Consider the following 18,295-nt stretch of genomic DNA (forward strand, 5'->3'; position numbering starts at 1 on the left):
TTTGGGACACAAAGGGGTCTCATAGTGGACTACCCCACTTTGTAAATCTCTCACTTAGGACTGTGTTGTGAACCTCCCACTCATGGTCTGGAGAGAAGCTTCTGCTTTGTTTGTCAGCAAGGGAGTTGTATTATGTTGGCATTGATTATCCCCTCCCTTCAGAAAGGATGCAGTTCATGACTCTCGACATGAAGGATGTGTATTTGTATGTGGACATTCACCCATCACACATGAAGTTTCTGCATTTTACACTTGACCAGGAACACTTCCAGTTTCAAGTCCTCTCCTTTGGGCTCATTTCAACATCCAGAGTATTTACAAAGGTTTTCTCTGGGATACTGAGAAGGTACGCTGCTTGTATTGTGATGTGGTTCCTGATTAACCAGTTCCAAAGTCTGATGGCTTCCAGGCAGAGGGGACAAGATCCCACTCCTCCCTGTTTGTTTATATAGACCACCATAGTGATATTGGCTGTTATTTATACATGGAGTGAGCATATGAGCAAGAAAGGCCTTGCACGCAAAGCAGGCTGCCCTCAGTTCCATATGTTTATATGTAGCCTAGCTTCGTGTGGGGTTCAGGAATCCTGAGCAGTGTGGTTGTCATGTGGGCATCCCACCCCAGAAAGGAGGTGTCTGTTACAATGCTGGCCCTGGACGTGGAAGGGTTGAAGGGAACACTGACAATGGATTTTCAGGGTTCAGTCACCAAGCGAGGGAGGTGATAATTCTGGTGGGAACCTCGGAGTTGATATGGTCCTTCTTCAGTCAGTAGATTGAATGGAGCCAAGCTTGAAGACACCGCAGCTGGAGTCTGGTAAACGGCATCATGTGGCCTAACAGTGAAAGACACCTGTGCACTGCAGTCTGCGGACTGTGGGTAATACATGAAATCAGGTTGCTCATTGTATGAAACCTGTCTGCAGGGAGGAATGCTCTCACAGAAACTGAGTCCAACATCACCCCAATAAAGTTTACTGACCTTGTGGGTAACTGGACAATAAAATGAACTTTTCTTTGTTTATGCAAATGCCTAGGGTGGCCAAAAGTTGTAGAGAAACCCTGTCACCAACCTGAGCACCTGATGAGGTTGGCCTACTAGGACTCAATCGTCCAGGTATGGAAATACCATATAGCCCTGGCATCTCATCTGGGCGGCTACCACAGAGAAAACCTTTGTAAATATTCTGGGTGCTGGAATGAGGCCAAAGGAGAGGACTTGAAACTGGAAGTGTTCCTGGCCAAGTGTAAAATGCAGAAACTTCATGTGTGGTGGGTGAATGTCCACATACAAATACGCATCCTTCATGTCGAGAGTCATGAACTGCATCCCTTTCTGAAGAGAGGGGATACTCAATGCCAACATAATTATCTGGAATATCAGAGTTCACGTAAAGATGTTGCGTTGCCAAAGGTCCAAGATGGGTCTCCACCCTCCATCATTTTTGGGAATTAGGAAATGTGGGGAGTAGAACCCCCTTCTGTGGCAATGAGGTGAGATGCGCTCTATTGCCCCTCGGTGTAAAAGGGATTCTGTGTCCGGAAGAATTATCTTGTGAGGGTGGTCCCTGAAGGGGGACTAGGAAGGGGGCTTATGAAGCAGGAAGGAGAGGAACTCTATGGAGTTTCCCTGATGGATAATCTCCAGAACCCAACTGTTCCTAGTGATCTTGTTCCAGTTGTGGGCGAAGGGTGTGAGACAGCCCCCAAGGGTGACAGGGGGAAAAGATGGGCAGCATCAGTGGTGGTCTCGACCAATATGTGAAATATGGTTCTTGGCCAGTAGCTGGGAGTGAGTAGAGGCTGTGGCAGTAGAGGGGGCTGAGAAGCAAGGCCTCAAAATCCTCTGGCATTTGTGTGGAGGCTCAGCTGGGCACCTGGCAATAAAGGTGCATGAGGTGGGGGTGGCCTTGGTCTATAGGACTCCCTCTGGTGTTTCCTCGTAGGGGATAAAGTATAAATCCCCCAGGAATGCAGAGGCAATCTGGAGTCCTTTAGTGAGTAAGGTCTTGTCTGTTTTCTCTTTAAAGAGATTAGACTCATCAAAGGGGAGGTCCTGGATGGTGTTTTAGACCTACCTAAGAAACCCTGATGATTATAGCCAAGAGTCCCTCCTCACGACTAAACCCTGGCCAAATTTCTGGAAGCTATGTTTGCTGCATCCAGTGCAGCCTGGAGGGCTACTTTTGCCACTATTTCCCCCTCATCTGAAAAAAAAACACTGAAATTTGGCCCTGTCCTCCATGGGAAACTTATGTCTGAAGTCTGCATGCCTGGAATAATTATTAAAATTGTTTCAGAGTAACAGCCGTGTTAGTCTGTATTCGCAAAAAGAAAAGGAGTACTTGTGGCACCTTAGAGACTAACCAATTTATTTGAGCATGAGCTTTCGTGAGCTACAGCTCACTTCATCGGATGCATACCGTGGAAACTGCAGCAGACTTTATATACACACAGACAAGGTATTGTTTCATATTCTCTGTGTGTATATAAAGTCTGCTGCAGTTTCCACGGTACGCATCCGATGAAGTGAGCTGTAGCTCACGAAAGCTCATGCTCAAATAAATTGGTTAGTCTCTAAGGTGCCACAAGTACTCCTTTTCTTTTTATTAAAATTGTATTTCACTAACAAAGCTTGGTAGTTAGCAACACAAAATTGCAGGCCTCTGGAGGAGACCTTTCTCCTCAAGAGGTCCTGTCTCTTAAAGTCTTTATCTGCCATGGCCGCCGTTTGATAATGCGGCTAAGTTCTTTCTGTAGCCCCCTGTACCAGCGACAAGTTGGAGGCAGTATGGGAGAATGAAAATTCAGCTCCTTTAGCATGAACAAAATATCGCCTCTCGGCTGTTTTCAGTGTAGAGGCCCAGGATGCTGGAGTGTGCCATACCATTCTGGCCCATTCTAGTATGGCCTCATTGACCAGAAGGGCTACCTTACTTGGTCCCTGCAGTTGTAACATGTCCAGTACCGGGTTTTGAGGGTCCTGGACCTTATCCAATGGGATCTGTAGGTCACTGAAAATTCTTTGTAACAGCTCCTAGTACTGCCAGTGGTCATCTTGCAGAGAAGGAGTAGTGACTGCTTTGTCCGTGGATGATGAAGAGACACCCTTCAGAACCATCGGCACCTGCAGATCCAGTTCCAGCTCTTCCTCCTCATACAAGCTTTCCAACAGAACCAGTTGGCGAGAAGGAGAGGAGCTGTATAACTCTTGAGAAGTGCCCAGATGCCTGCCATAAGGATTCAATGGATCCCAATCAGGCAAGAAAGAGGGACTGATTGGCTGTGGGACCCATAGACCCCAAGAGAATCAATATGAGCGGTCCTGGATTGGGGGTGGGGGGGAGAAAGAGTGTTATACCCAGAGGAATGGCGAGCACAATCCTTCGACTATCCATTGGGGCTCGACTGTCTCCATGGAGATACTGGTGCGGCTAGCTCCTCTGACTCATCTGAATCCGAGAACTGTTCCATCGATAGTGGTACCATTGGTACCACAGCACTTCTGCCAGACAGTTGGAGATGGGACAACTCCTGGGACATTTATGTAGACTCCTTTTCCAGAATAATAACATCGCTCACAAGGGCAAGGCCGGAAAGACGTGGAGACTGCGGATGATGGAGGACAATATCCTCCAATGTTATGTAAGTTTCCTATACTCTGGTGGGTGAGGGGTTCCAGCAGTCAAGTCTGAAGGACCTGGTGCATCTGCAGCAGCCAGCTGGTCTTTAGATGAATGAGGTGGTACTGATGATGGGTCTGGACGAGCATTCATAGACGGAACCAGTGAAATGTCTGTCCTTACGCTTGCTCAGGTGATCGATGAAACTGAAGGATCTTTCTCTTTATGCACCTTGCCCTCCAATCTGGGGATCTTCATCAGAGCCAGTTCCTTAGGTTCCATATGCGATGTCTCTCCTGACTTGGAAAAGCTCGGAGAGGAAGTGTGTTTCTTATGGACAGTCCTTGAAGGAGAGTTGTCCTTGCCCCATGAGTGTGCCCTCTACTCTCATGGGGAACCCTAGAAGAAGAGTCTTTGGGCTTAGATGTTGAAGTTTCCAGTCTAAGGCACGGGCTTGGAGCGACACTGCTGGTCAATTGAGGTTGATGCACTGGGGTGTGTCCCTGGCCAAGACTGGAGAGGGGACTCATAGCCTTCTCCACCAGGGGCTTTCACAGGCAAAGCTCCTGGGCTTCTCAAGTTCTGGGTGGGAAGGAGTGAAAGATACTGCACTTTGCAGAATTGCACCTCACCCAGACAGTACAGGCACTGTTGACGTTCATCACTGATAGAGAGGGAGATGCAATTCTTGAATCATGGGACTCTAGGCATGATTCTGGAGTTGGGGAGGGGTTCCCTAACCAGAGAGAAAGAAATACTCTACACTATACTGTAAACTTTAACTACTAAGCTAAGAAATATAACTATTTAGAAGTTTTTTTTCTTTCTTTACAGTTTATACAATGAAGTGAAGGAAGAAACAATTCTGACTCATGCAATGTGGAAGTAAGAAGGAACTGGAGAGGCGTTGACCATCACTGCCTCTTATATCCTCAGTCAAGAGCACGAGGAGAGCTACTGCATGTGTGTGGGACAGCAGACACTGCTTTGAAGAATTTCCAGACTCGGGCGCACAACGCTTATGTGTTCCCCACCTGTGGAATACACATAGGGACCAGCACTCGAAGAAAAAATCTTTCCCAACTTCTCTCTTCTGGTCTTCAAGCAACCCCACTACCTCACCAAGCTCATCATCAGAAACAAGCTCCCCACAGACGAGGACACACAAACTCAAAGCAGCACAAGACCCTGCCAGAACAATAGATGCAAAACTTGTAGACATATCTTCACCGCTACAATGGTCAATACCCCCCACAACACACCTTTCAAGATTCTTGGGTCCTACCCAGACTTATCACAACATGTGGTATACCTCATTCAGTGTATCAAATGCCCCGACAATAACTATGTGGATGAACCCAGACTATTGCTATGTTCTCAAAAGAACTCACACTGAAAAATGATAAAAGACAAAACCCCCTATCACCCACAGGCAAACACTTTTCACAAAGTGATCATGGCATATCTGACCTCTCAGTCCTCGGCCTCAAAGGAAACCTGCATAACACCTTCTAAAGATGAGCCTGGGAACTTAAATTCATAACTCTACTAAATCTTAAAAATCATGGCCTCAACATGGTTTTATGGTTCATTACAACACTCTGTAAGACACCCTGCCTGCTAATTCTTAACTGCCCACTTAATTTTAAGTGGTCTCCTATAGCATGTGTGAATCTGCTATGCTTAACAGTGTCTCAATTTGTATTTTGCTTAGACACTATGGTTACCTTCCCCAGACCTGAAAAAAAGTTCTGTGAAGCTCAAAACCTTGTCCTTTCCACCAACAGAAGTTGGCCCATTCAAAGATTTATTTCACCTACCTTACATAGCTACAACACCACTGCAAACAACTGGCTTATAACATGCAGTTATATTTGAGCAACATTAAGTACAATCTTCTAAAGAGATTTAATCTTTTATGTGAATTAAATAGTTGGATACCAAATGAATACATGGGATTGGAGATGGCAAGTTTTTGGTTCTTCCTTAAAGCATGGGAACATTCTGAGCAGTATCAGCTCTCTTAGGTAGTATATATAAATGTCTACGATATAGCCTTGCTTGTAAAACTAAATCTTTCCACGGAGCTATTCGCACAAGAACATTTTCCCCTTTATTTAGAGATTGTAACTCAGTGTCTGGAATGCATATAGGATATTAATGAACAAACCAAAAAAATACTCATTATTCCTAAATTCCTTGAAAACTAATATAGCACTAGAAATGTTAAATTCGTTGTTTTAAAATGTGGATGCCTAACAGCCACCTAAATCTATATTTAGCCACCTAAATAAGTGGTCTGATTTTCAGGGGTACTGGGAACATATGGCGCCTATTGATATTGAAGAGCAAAAATAGACAGCAAAATTAACTTTTTTCAAAAAGTTTAAAATGCTTCTCAAGACAGCCAAAATAAATTAACTATTTTACTAATATTACTTTTCAGTGTAAGCCATTGCTCAAGTTGGTACTGGGACATCTTGTGATAACGAATGAAGAGGTAGATTGTGAATGGAAGGGGAGGTGGACAAAGAGATGTCTGTGTTGAAAATATAGTCCATACCATGAAAATGGCTGAGAACCCCTATTCTAAAATATCTGCATTTATCATCTCACCTTTTAAAACCTCTTGGGTGTATTTTCCTAAGTAATAGTTTCGAAGTTCATCATTAGCCAAAGACTGGTCGTCGATCCCATTTGCTGTGATGTAAACATCTATATCACCATAGGTTTTTTTAATCCATTTTAGAACTTTGCGCATCCCCCAGGGCACCACTGCCAAACGAGACGGAGAACTCAGGCATGTGATATCCTGCAGGAACTGAACATCCCGATCAAATTCATACCAGCTCCCATTTTGAAGTTCATGAATCACAAATCTTGTGGTAAAATGATTCAGTGCATAAAAATCAGCTGCACCTTTAACAAGTTTCTTTTCTTCATCTGTGAAATATGGCAAAAAGGAATTTGAGAGGCCTTTTTTGTTTTTAGATACAATGTATTGCCTCATAGCTGCTGGATAGTCCCCTGTCTTAAAAATTGGATCTGCAAACCAGGCTATTTCAAATTGAAGAAATCTTTCCACAGCTTTTAAGTGAGAATTAAAATAGGGATTGGCAGGCTCAGCCCAATCTGAATGCAGAGACAAAGACACTAATCCATGCTGAAAGGATCTATATTGCTTGTCATATATTTGCCAGGCCCTGGCATGTGCTATCAGTAAATTGTGTGCTGCCTGATACGTATCATTGCTGCTGCTATTATAGACATCACTTAATCTATTTGGCTCATTTATTGTGATCCACAGTTTAACCAAGTCACCAAGTTCCTGAAAGCACAAAGCCGCATAGTTCTGAAAAGCCTGGACAGTAGACTGATTTAGCCATCCTCCTCTCTGCAACAAAGGACCAGGCAAGCCTAAGTAGGCGTGAGTTGGATAGTATAAGGTGACCATAGATTTAATATTGAGTTTCAGTAGCTCACTAATCACACATCTATAATATCTGAGAACTTGTCTGTTGATGGCTGACAAATCCCCATTTGGTAAAATTAATGACCAGTCAAGTGCAAATCTGTAATGTGTTACTTTCATTTTTTCCAGGAGGTCAAGTTGTTTTTTAATACTGACAAAGTCTGTACACTGAGCTGGTCGGGTTTTCAGCTTCACTCCTTTAACTCGGTGCAAAAGCCCGTCTCCAGTGATGTTCCAGAGATACAGGTTAGGGTCACAGAACTGTGGAGAGGAAGCTACAGATTCTGCCTGTAAAAATGGATGGGAACAAACATTTGCAAATTTAGTTTACTTAAACAAGTATCTGTTTGTTACTTGCATCTCTATATGTAAGACAGAATTAGTTTTAGTTTTATTTGCAAAGCAGAGAAGTGAGGATCCTCATTGCTGTTTAGTCCTGGTTTTTGTATATTATGAGTTTACAGGCACATCACAACAGTGCAGGATGGGGTTTTTTTTTGTTAATTCAACCTCACAGCATTCCTGTATAATAGTTACATCCATTTTTACAAATGGGTAAATGGAGGCATAAAGACTATAATTAATTTGCCCAAGGTCACACAGAGCATCAGTAGTACGGAAAAGCTGAAAATTATCAGTGGCAGACCTAGGACTAGAATCACTGTTTTAATTCCAATTATAAATAACTATGTAGTTTAATGAGTAGTTGATATTTATCATTTGTACACCGGTCATTCTCTGACTGTTATTATTTAACAAGGTTCTACATTGCTTTGGACTTTTTTATTTATTTATTTTTACAGTTTTGGGTTTTAAAAAGAAAACCAGTGTGTTTAATATATAGAATTTTCAGTACCATGTGGTGAACTAACAAGGTTTAATCTAAAACCTCTAAAAGTTTTGAAAAGTAAAACCCATCCCCGAAATATGAATTTACTCAGAAGTCTTTATTTACCTGTGGCTGGTAGTGACTGGGTTAAATTACATTTATTTTGTCTGCTGTATGTATTTTTCTAGGCTAATGTTTTCCAGCATGTCATCTTTCACTATGTAATTACAAAACCATGTTACGGCACACCTGCCACATGTCAAATATAGCTATCTATCACATTTAATGTGGAAATAAATATTGTAAGAAAACAGTCTTATCTTATTAGGTTGGTGTACACAATATAATGTATTTCTGAATAGAGTTCATACTGAAAGTGTCATATATGCAGAAGATGCTGATTAATTTTTTCATTTGTGTTGTTGCAATATTTTAAACTTATGGTTTATTCATTTTCTACCCTTGCAATGAAGCCTGAGAATCCTAAGACTTCTGGGTTGTATTCCTAGCTCTATCACTGACTTGTTCTGTGGTTTTTGGGCAAGTCACTTAAGTGGTCCTTAGTTTATACATCTGTAAAACAGATATTGTTATACTTACCTCACAAGGTTGTTAAGGTTGTTATGAAGCTTAATTTATATTTTTGAAGTGCTTTGAGATACCTGGATGAAAGGTACTATATACATACTGTGACAAACTGAACACCGTAGCCCCGCTCCTTCCTGGAGGCCCAGCCCCCTACATTCCCCCTCCCTCGGTGGCTCGCTCTCCCCCACCTTCACTCACTTTCACTGGGCTAGGGCAGGGGCTTGGGGTGCAGGCTCTGGGGTGGGGCTGGGGATGAGGGGTTTGAGGTGCAGGAGGGGGCTCCAGGCTGGGGGTTTGAGCTGAGGGATTCAGAATGTGGGAGGGGCTGTGGGTTGAGGCAAGGGGTTAGGGTGTGGAAGGGGGTGAGGGCTCTGGGCTGGGACTGGGATGAGAGGGCTCCAGGCTGGGGGGTGGGGCCAAGGGATTCAGAGTGTGGGAGGGGGCTGCAGGGTGGGGCTGGGCTGAGAGGTTCAGGGTGCAGGGGGGTGCAGGCTCTGGGGTGGGACCAGGGATGAGGGGTTTGGGGTGCAAGGAAGCTCCAAGTTTGGGGGGGCAGAGGCAGGGGGTTGGGGCACGGGTTTACCTCGCATGGCTCCCAGTCAGTGGGGGGTGTCTAAGGCTGGCAAGCTGCCTGCCTGTCCTGACTCCGTGTCCCATGTGCCCTGGAAGCGGCCAGCAGGTCCAGTGCTAGTAGGTGCGGGGTGGGAACCAGTGTTCGGGGCAGGAGCAGCTTGCGCGGAGCCCCATGGCCTCTCTGCCTAGGAGCCGAACCGGCTGGCCACTTCCAGGGCGCAGCGCTTTGCCCGAGGGCTGGTAGGGACTAGCCTGCCTTAGCGCCGCAGCACTGCCAACCACATCTTTAATGGTCTGGTCAGCGGAGCCGCCAGGGTCCCTTTTTGACCAGGCGTTCCGGTCAAAATCCAGACACCAGGTTACCCTAACACTAGGACAGAAGGGCTTAAGAAGCAGTTCTGAACCCAGGTGACTCTGCCCCCTTGCCCCTCCAGAGGCTGCTCCAACTGGAGGAGGAGCTTAAAAGGGAGTCAGACAGCTCAGAAGGGGGCAGCAAGCTGTGCAAATCACATGTGGTGCAGATATTATGACACTGTTGTGTGTGATGCAGATAGTCACCAGAGAAATGCCTATAAATTTAAGGATGAAATTGTTAGATTTAACCTTTTGGGCTAAGGTTAATGGAAATAGTGAAAATAAGTGTACTAAACAAATATACAAAGACTGTTGGGAATTAAGTAGACAAGATACAGCTGGACATCACAAACTCCCACATGCTAGCAGGCTCAAAAAGTGGGTAAAAGACTTGAGTGAAAAGGAAGATCTGGAAGAGATTAAAATCTTTAGTCATGGGAAATCAAACTATAGCTGAACAGTTGTCTCTCCAGTTGTGTATCTGGAATTATACGATAAAACAAAGAAGAGTGGGACTGTCAAATATGATAAATAAAATTTATGAGTTTATACATGGGAAATGGGGTCTAGCATTGCCAGATCCATACTGGAGGATCTGAAGATGACAACACAGGTAGAGTGGGAATGGCCTGATTTTGGAATTAAGAGATCTATGAGACTATCCAGTTGTGTTTCCATTTTGACAGCTTAGTTATACTGTTGGTACAGACCCGGATAAGGGATGTATGCCCTACTACAGCTCCTATCCTATCTGACTCTTTATTGGGTAAAATGGCGATCAGAAAGAGAGCCTCAGAATAGGTATACACAATAGTAGCGTGGATCCCAGCACATGTAGGGATACCTGCCAATTAAATGGCTGATAAAGCATTGAAAAAGTCTTACAAAATGAGGAGGATGATATAAAGAACCCCCTAAGAACACAAGACTTCAAGTTTGGCTAAGAAAAAAATTAAGAAGGAATGGCAAGAAATATGGACCAAAGAGAAAAAAGGATGAAGGTTCTATGAAACACGTCCTGAACTTGAGGGTCATGTTATACTTTACAGCTATGATAGAAGAAGCGAAGTAACTATATTTAGAGTTCTAACCAGTCACTATGACCTGAATGGCTATTTATATCCATTAAACATGCACAAACATGGATTCTATGAAGCATGCAAAGATAAAAAACAGTTCAGCATCTGCTATGGCAATGCAGGGTGAGTTATACAGAAAGAAAGATTTCTTTATGAAGAACTGAGATGCCTCAAGGTGAAAGAACATAGTCTGAAAGGATTGGTGAGAGTACTGGGGAAGTGGGATAGCATTAATTAAGCATTACTGTGCTTTTTTAAGAATACCAGGCAGGGTGAGAGGATATATATTTGATTATGTGAAAACACTGGTGGGCGATGGTCATAGCCTCACATTCTGAGGCTACTGCACCATAAAATGACAAGAAAAGAAAGATAGATGGGGGCAGACAAGATAGGAGAACAGACTTAACCTAAAAACTCCTGAACAAGAATGATGCAGAAGTCCTTGCTGCAAGCAAGGGCTAGCAGCTGAGCCCTGCTAGGCTGAAGGTTGATTGATTTATTTATGCTATCTTATGTTAGACTTTGGGGGGAGGCGAATAGTAGGAAGTGGTCCAGGGAGGTGGCATCAAGGCACTCCAGGGTGCTGGATATTGTTGCCTCTCGTAGGACGGTGGACCAAAGCCCAGTGGAGTGGAAGGGCCCAGGCTCTCCTACCAACCACCCTTATTGTGGAGGGGGCAAAAGCCTCCCTTCCAGCCCTCCTTTCCAAAGTAAGGAGGGATAGAAACACTGAGAGCCTCGGGGTGAGGAAGAGCCACATGTAAGGGGTCCAGAGATGGGCTGAAAACCCTTCCCGTTGTGAGGACATGAAACTCTATATATTTGTCTGGACAGAAGGGGACAAACTAAATCAGTGACCTGGCCAGAGGGCCGAGTCACCACCCATCAAAAGGTGGGTTCACACAGTATTGGAGTAATTGCCGGCTAAGTTTCCTCTAAGCTGCCCGACTGCGCAGCTGCCTATTAAGTCCTGTGCAGGGGCTCGGGGCTGTGGTGGGGAGAGATGCCTCTCCCAGCACAGACCTGCCACGGTGGGGAGAGGCGCTCCTCCCTGCTGGCCCCAGTGCGGACCTGCCCCAGACTTGCCGTGGCTAGGGGAGAGGAGCCCCTCCCATGGCCTGGCCCAGCCCAGACCCACCCCGCCGAAGCTGCCGCAGCCGGGGAGAGGCGCCTCTCCCTTACCCTAGCTGCTGCAGCGAGAGAGGGCTGGGGGGAGTCCTCTCTCCCCACTGCAGCCCTGGGGAAGCCTGCACCCCAAACCCCTATCCCCACCCCACCCCCAGAGCCACCCCCCTCAACCCTCTGCCGCAGCCCTGAGCCCCATCCCGCATCCCAAACCCCTTATCCCTGGCCCCACCCCAGAGCCTGCATCCCCAGCCAGAGCCCTCATCCCCCCATACCATAACCCTCTTCCCCAGGCCTGAGCCCCCTCCCGCACACCAAACCCCTCGGCCCTACTCCTTCACATGATTTTTGTTGTTACGTGCAACAATATAAAGGTGATGTGTCACACATCACCTCCATATTGGTGCACATAAAATTAATTCCGCACATGGATGTAAAAAATTGAAGGGAACAGCGGTTGCTGGCGAGGGGCACTGGAAATGGGGAAGAGGAGTGACCTAGCCACTAGGCAATGCCACTGGTAAGCCCAGCCCCATATCACACATACATACGTACAAAGTACTATTGTTATTAACTGTTGTATGTAGCAAAAATAACTGTTGTTTACAGTACATTAAGCTTACCTTAAGAACGGACTCTGTGATACCCCAGGAAAAGTCACAGGGAAATTGACCTTGCAAAGCTGCAGTAGACTCTTTCAGAAAGAAGCCATTTTCTTGAATTATTTCCTTGTAATACAGTGCAGATGACTTTGGAATCCTTTCTTTCTGTTTACTGTTGAAATCTACATAAAATAATCCACGTCTAGTGCTGTAGGCATGTTGCCATTCAAAGCCATCAAGGAGAGACCAGGCTGTGTAACCAAACACATCTATTCTGTCGTATTTAATAGCTGCATAGGAGAAATAAATAAAAATGTGTTATATGTTAAAATATTCATTAATAAATTCAGTATGATTTACAGTATGAGCATGCATTATAACAAGGTAAAGAGAGTGTCGTGTATTATGAAACTACCTGTTTCTCATCACTCAGAGCCGCTAACTTCCCAAGTTCCCTGGGCGTGCTTGACCCTCGCTCCGCCCCAGGTCCCGCCCCCACTCCACCCCGTCACCCAAACCCGCATCCCAGCCCCACCTCTTCACGCCCCTGCTCCACTTCCGCCCCACCTCTTCCCACCCCCTTCAGCCCCCTCCCCTGACCTCTTCCTGCCCCTGATCCTCCCCATCCCTCCCTAGCGTGTCCTGTACACCGCTGAACAGCTGATCACCAGCAGGTAGGAGGCACTGGGGATAGGGGAGCTGATTGGAGGGCCCTGCCAGAGGGTGGGAGGGTTGTGGTGGAGAGGAGCTGATCTGAAGGGCTCCCAATGGGTGCTGAGCACCCACTATTTTTTTCCTTAGGTGATCCAGCCCTGGAGCACCCATGGATTTGGCGCCTAGGTAATCACTCACGAGTGTGATTCTAACAAGTAGCAAAACCATGGCAACATATACATGCTGTTAAATAGCATTTTTTCACTATCAAAGCAATTAGAAAAATATTTTTAAGGAACTAAGGGTATGTCTGCACTAGAAAAGCTACAGCGGCACAACCGTCGTGCTGCAGCTGTGCTGCTGTAGTACAGACACTACAGCAACAGAGGGGTTTCTTCCATCACTGTCGTAAAATCCATCTCTCTGAGGTGGATATGAGTTGGGCAAGACTGCATTTGGCAAGGCCAGAAAGAAGGCTGTTGCAATAATCAAGATGTGAGATGAGGAGAGCCTGGAGAAGAATTTTAGCTGTGTGGATGGATAGGAAAGGGCATATCACAGAGATGTTGTGAAGGAAGAATCAGTAAAATTTAGATACAACCTGGATTGAGGACGTAGAGAAATCCAGGTTGAAGAGGATGACCAAGTTACAGGCTTCAGTGACAGACAGGATGGTGTTGCCTACAGTGACTGGAGAAAAGAGATAGGAAGGAAGTGTTGTGGGGGGAGGGGGAGAGAGGGCAGATTAAGAGCTCTGCTTTAATCATGTTGAGCTTTAGCTACAGCTAGACATCCACGAGGAGATGTCAGAGACTGGCTGAGATTTTAGTTTTGACAGAAAGAGTCAGGATTGAAGTAGAGGTAGATCTATGAGTTGTCAGCATAAAGATGGTAGTTGAATTTGTGTTCGGATGAGATTACACAGAAATAAGATGTAGAGAGGAAAGAGAACGGGACCAAGAACAGAACCCTGTGGAACCCTGAGATGGTGTGTCCACCCTACAAAAGCTCTGAGTAGCTTAATTTGGGCCAGAAGGGGCCAATTAGTTTTATATGCTGCACCTGGAGGGGAAATAGGGATTGATAAAGTCTAATGGCAGATGAAGCCCCTCTGGGGAAAGAATTTGAGTCTGGAAGTGAAAGCAAGAAGAGGAGACAAATGAAGGTGAGTGAAGCATGGAAAGAATCAACATCAATGGACACATCAAACTTAATTAGTTTTCCCATCACTCCAGCAAAGGGCCATTCAGGAACACCTCATTCCTCTTCTCACATCCTCATCCCACCACCTAGGACTTATTTAATTATTTAACTTCATTTGCCTCTTATTTCTCTTTATTGTTTCTTTATCTTTAGTAAGTACCTGACAATCAACTTATATTGGAAACAGAGCGTTTGTTAAAGGTGATTTACAAACAGATTTAAGCAGAAAAAATATAAAGCATCAATTTTCTGGACATGCTATGCATATAGCACAGCACTGTCTATACATATGTCTATACTGGAAAAAATCAAAGCTGTAAACTTTACTGGTACAGCTCTGACAGTGGTAGAAGATGTAGAAGAAACAAGACTCAGGCATTTTTATCATGCAGTTGTGGTGTCAGGCTTCAGCCAAAGGGACAGCATGTGATATGCCTCTTGCTTCATTGACAGGCTTGCCACATACTACCAAATTCTGCATTCCCCACTGTGTCCTGGTACACTATACATTAGCCAGCTCTCTTGCAATAATGACTTATATACAGCATGTATTTTAGTGATTCAAAACATTTTAATTATCTTAGGGTGAAAAATGAGGGGACACTACAGTACTGAAGAAATAAGGTCAAATTCTAATTTCACTGACTTCAGAGGGTCAAGTTTCCTTGAACCAGCAGGTATAAAGTATTACCCAGCTTCTCGTATTATGCTTCCATTAGCAGCTATCCTATTACATACTGTTGACTTATATGGGTGCTAATTTTTGGTAAAAATTATCCAGTCTGATCTACCATAGAATAGTATTTCATATTATCTCTTGAAACCATATTGTATCAGTAAAATATGTATGTGTTCCAGATGTTATTCATAGATAGGCAAAAGATGAGTGTACCTCACAATGAGCCTGTTATTAAGGAGGCCATTTTGTATTCTGAAGTCAAGGTTATGCACCTTGTATAAATAGAAACAATTCTACGCTCTCCCCTCACAATTCCTATTGTCTGAACATTACCAAGTACTTCTTAAAAGCAGATCTACAAACTATTCCCATTGCCAGCTCTTCACAGTGAAACCTTTATAAAAGAACAATCTAGTTCTGCTAACTTATCTTACAGTGTGTTTACATCCTTCAAAATTTCAGCATAATCACTTTTTTTTATTCTAAAGGTTTACATCTGGATGTAATTTTATTTTTAAATGTCTACAGATATCAAGTTACTGAACTTACAACTTGCAAATTTATTGTGCACTTATCAGTTACAGAGTGGAAAAGTGTGTGGAAACCTGAATTTTTTTTTCTCCTAAACTTACCAAATGGATTTAAATTAAATTACAAAATAAAATTTGTTTTCAGACTGAGAACTTGGCTGCTATAGTGTCTTTCATTGGACAGGGGTCTGTAGCACCATATCCAAATAAAATAGTCTCCCTCACAAATCAGTGTCTACATCAGTTTGTTTCTAGAAGGACATAACAAGTACAAGATTATGTACTATGAAATCTGTCGATGGAAGTAATCGTGATGTCAAATTCAGCCATACAAAATTCACTGCAAGATCTAGTAGGACAGGAAAGTGGCTGAGAGGGAAATATGTTTTGTTCAAACAAGTTTCTTTTGTGATTAGTTATTTATTACAAGCAAATTGTGGATTTTTTAAAACAGAGACAACATCTCCAAGTCCAGATCTGCACCTGAACTTTGCTACTGTATCTACATGGCACCTGTAATAGCTTGAACCACAATGCTGGAGTTTAACATTCTCAAACATTATGAAAGTTGGGATCTGGATGCACATTTGAACTTTATGATTTGGGGCCATCTTTAAGTTCAATATAGCTGAAAGTTTACCCCAGTATCAAAATGTATCTTTAAAATCATTCTTTCTTTCCCCCATGGAATAACACAGCATGTCTTGAACTTTAAAGATTCAGCAAGTTAGCTGCCATAAGTGACCGGTAGCACTTTTCCTTCTAAGGGAAGGTAAATTCTTGGGTCTGAGTCATTCCATGTTTTTAATGTGGCATGTCACATGCTAAAACAATAGCCAACACAGAGGAATCTGTCTGCAAAACTCTGTGCTACTGTTGTTTATCACAACCAATAGGTGTCACTAACAGAATGAGGAAAAATAGAAAACTGTGTGTGGGGCAGGGGAAACAAATGTTGCATCTGTAGAGGAATTAAGTATTATTGGAATTATTTACACGTAATACAAAATGCAAGCTTTTAACCTTCAAAAAGTTTTCCACTACTTAGGCCTTAAAAAGGGACACTATAAAGATGAAAATTGTGTATTTAAAATAATAATAACTTGTGTTACATGTTAGAGCTAAAGAATCATTTCCATTTCTGCCATTTATTTACTTTTTGCATTTTTCTAAGTTTGGATAATGAACCTAGACTTGTCAATTTAACTTTTGCTAGTAGGCATTTTTACTGTTTGCTTCTCACGTAGTAACATTTCCAATGGTACACGGTAACATGTAAAATAAAAACAGACAGTTTGAATTGAAAGAAATGTAATGAACAAGACTTCCTACTCATATTGTTTTGTAAAAACCAAGCATAAATGTTGGGCCTAAGTTCTTTATGGCAGGGATCATCTTTTGTTCTGTGTTTGAGCACAATGGGCCCCAGGACCATGGTTTGGTGCTACTGCAATACAAATAATTACTAACAATAAACTTAGTCAACAGTATCTTCTTTAAAGAAACACTGAATGTTTTAAAAGTACTGGATTTGTATACAAACCTTGTAAAACCTTATTAATGAAGTTCTTCATCATGTAGATGGCTGTGGTGTCTTCTGTTTTCACATGGCTGTCAGTAAACCAACCATTCTCTGCAATCAGGATTCTGGGATTGGTGTATTCCAATTTAATCCAATTCAGTACTTCCCTCAAATTGAGTGACAAATTTTGTCCCATTTTAGCTAGTGTGTTTGGGGGTTTAAAATTATTAGGACCAAAGGAAAATGCAAAGAAGTCAGCTGTTCCTTTTATATAGTTTTTCTCAGCCTCAGTAAAGTTGGGCAGAAAAGAATATAATTTATTTTTCAGTTCTTCTGGGTAATCCCCATCCCCATGAATGGGCTTGGCAAACCATCCTAGCACTCTCTCCATGGACTGCTGACACTTATTAATGTCCAAAGTATCATCTGATTTGTTAGGTTCAATCCAGTGGGATCCCAAGGTTATTGACAAAAAACCCTTCTGATATGGCCGAAAGCGTGTGTTGTAGTTATGCCAAATTTTTGCATGAGCCTAATGAGAAAAACAAAAACAAAACACACCATTAAATTTTGATTCTCTAAAAGTCATAAGGCATGAATGTAATAATGTGATTCACACTAGTCTCTTGGCAACATTAATGAACAGCATAGGCACAGACAGGTACATTCATTATGCTGTTGAAGTATAGTCACTAATCACAATAATTACCGATATATTTAAAATCTCAAAATTAAAGTGTCTTTCTCCTTAGCAAAGGTTCCACAAGTTAAGAGTCTCAAAGTAGTTTTCACGAGACAGCATTATCTGATTACTATTCTATCAACCATGCTGTTCTCTGAGGGATACCTGGATACGCTGGGCACACAAATCATTCCTGTTAGCCTGCTCCTCTTGGGATACTCTCCAACGGGTCTACTTCACTTAATTGGGCAACAACTCTGCGTGTAAGTGCTCACTGATAAGGGTAAGTTTTGCACCGTGTATAAACCTTAATAATTAGAGAAGGGCCCAAGTTGCAAAGTTTGGACTCAGATTTCAACCTTCCCAAAGTTTGGAGGATTTTTGATCCAGGAATTTGGTTCATGCCCATCCCTGCTTTAAAGTTTCTGTAATCACAACTTATCTGATAATGCATGAGACAAAACACAATGCAACTTTTTCCTCATGCATGTTGGCTCTGCAGTACTGACAGCAATATCATATTGGTTTTACCAGTAAAGTAACAAGATATGGCTCAGAAGATACATAGGTAGCACTCACACTGGACCAAACATTGAAGTCATTAGTAAAACTCCTACTGACTTCAATGGCAATCTTTTTGAACGTGATCACATTTGAAAGATGCGTAATATGCAGCACATACCAGGATGATCTTAATATACCATGACAACTCATTCCATGTTTATCATTTAAATAAGATATGAATATAATGAAACTTTGTCTATGATCTATGTATGAA

The 18,295-nt window shown here is 43.1% G+C and overlaps 1 protein-coding gene across 1 annotated transcript in view; it reads right to left on the reverse strand.

Annotated features, from left to right (window-relative positions):
- Positions 1 to 18,295, reverse strand: part of KLB (klotho beta) — a 51,084-nt gene that overhangs the window by 11,928 nt on the left and 20,861 nt on the right. The window contains exons 3-5 of the mRNA XM_084626152.1: positions 16,857 to 17,367; positions 12,269 to 12,537; positions 6,239 to 7,382 (exon numbers count right to left, since the gene is read on the reverse strand). Of these exons, the coding sequence (XP_084482278.1) occupies positions 6,239 to 7,382; positions 12,269 to 12,537; positions 16,857 to 17,367 (1,924 nt within the window). The remainder of the gene's footprint in view (positions 1 to 6,238; positions 7,383 to 12,268; positions 12,538 to 16,856; positions 17,368 to 18,295) is intronic.

The sequence above is a fragment of the Lepidochelys olivacea genome (genome assembly GCF_965140295.1).
Source record: "Lepidochelys olivacea isolate rLepOli2 genome assembly, chromosome: 4".
Taxonomy (NCBI): Eukaryota; Metazoa; Chordata; order Testudines; family Cheloniidae; genus Lepidochelys; species Lepidochelys olivacea.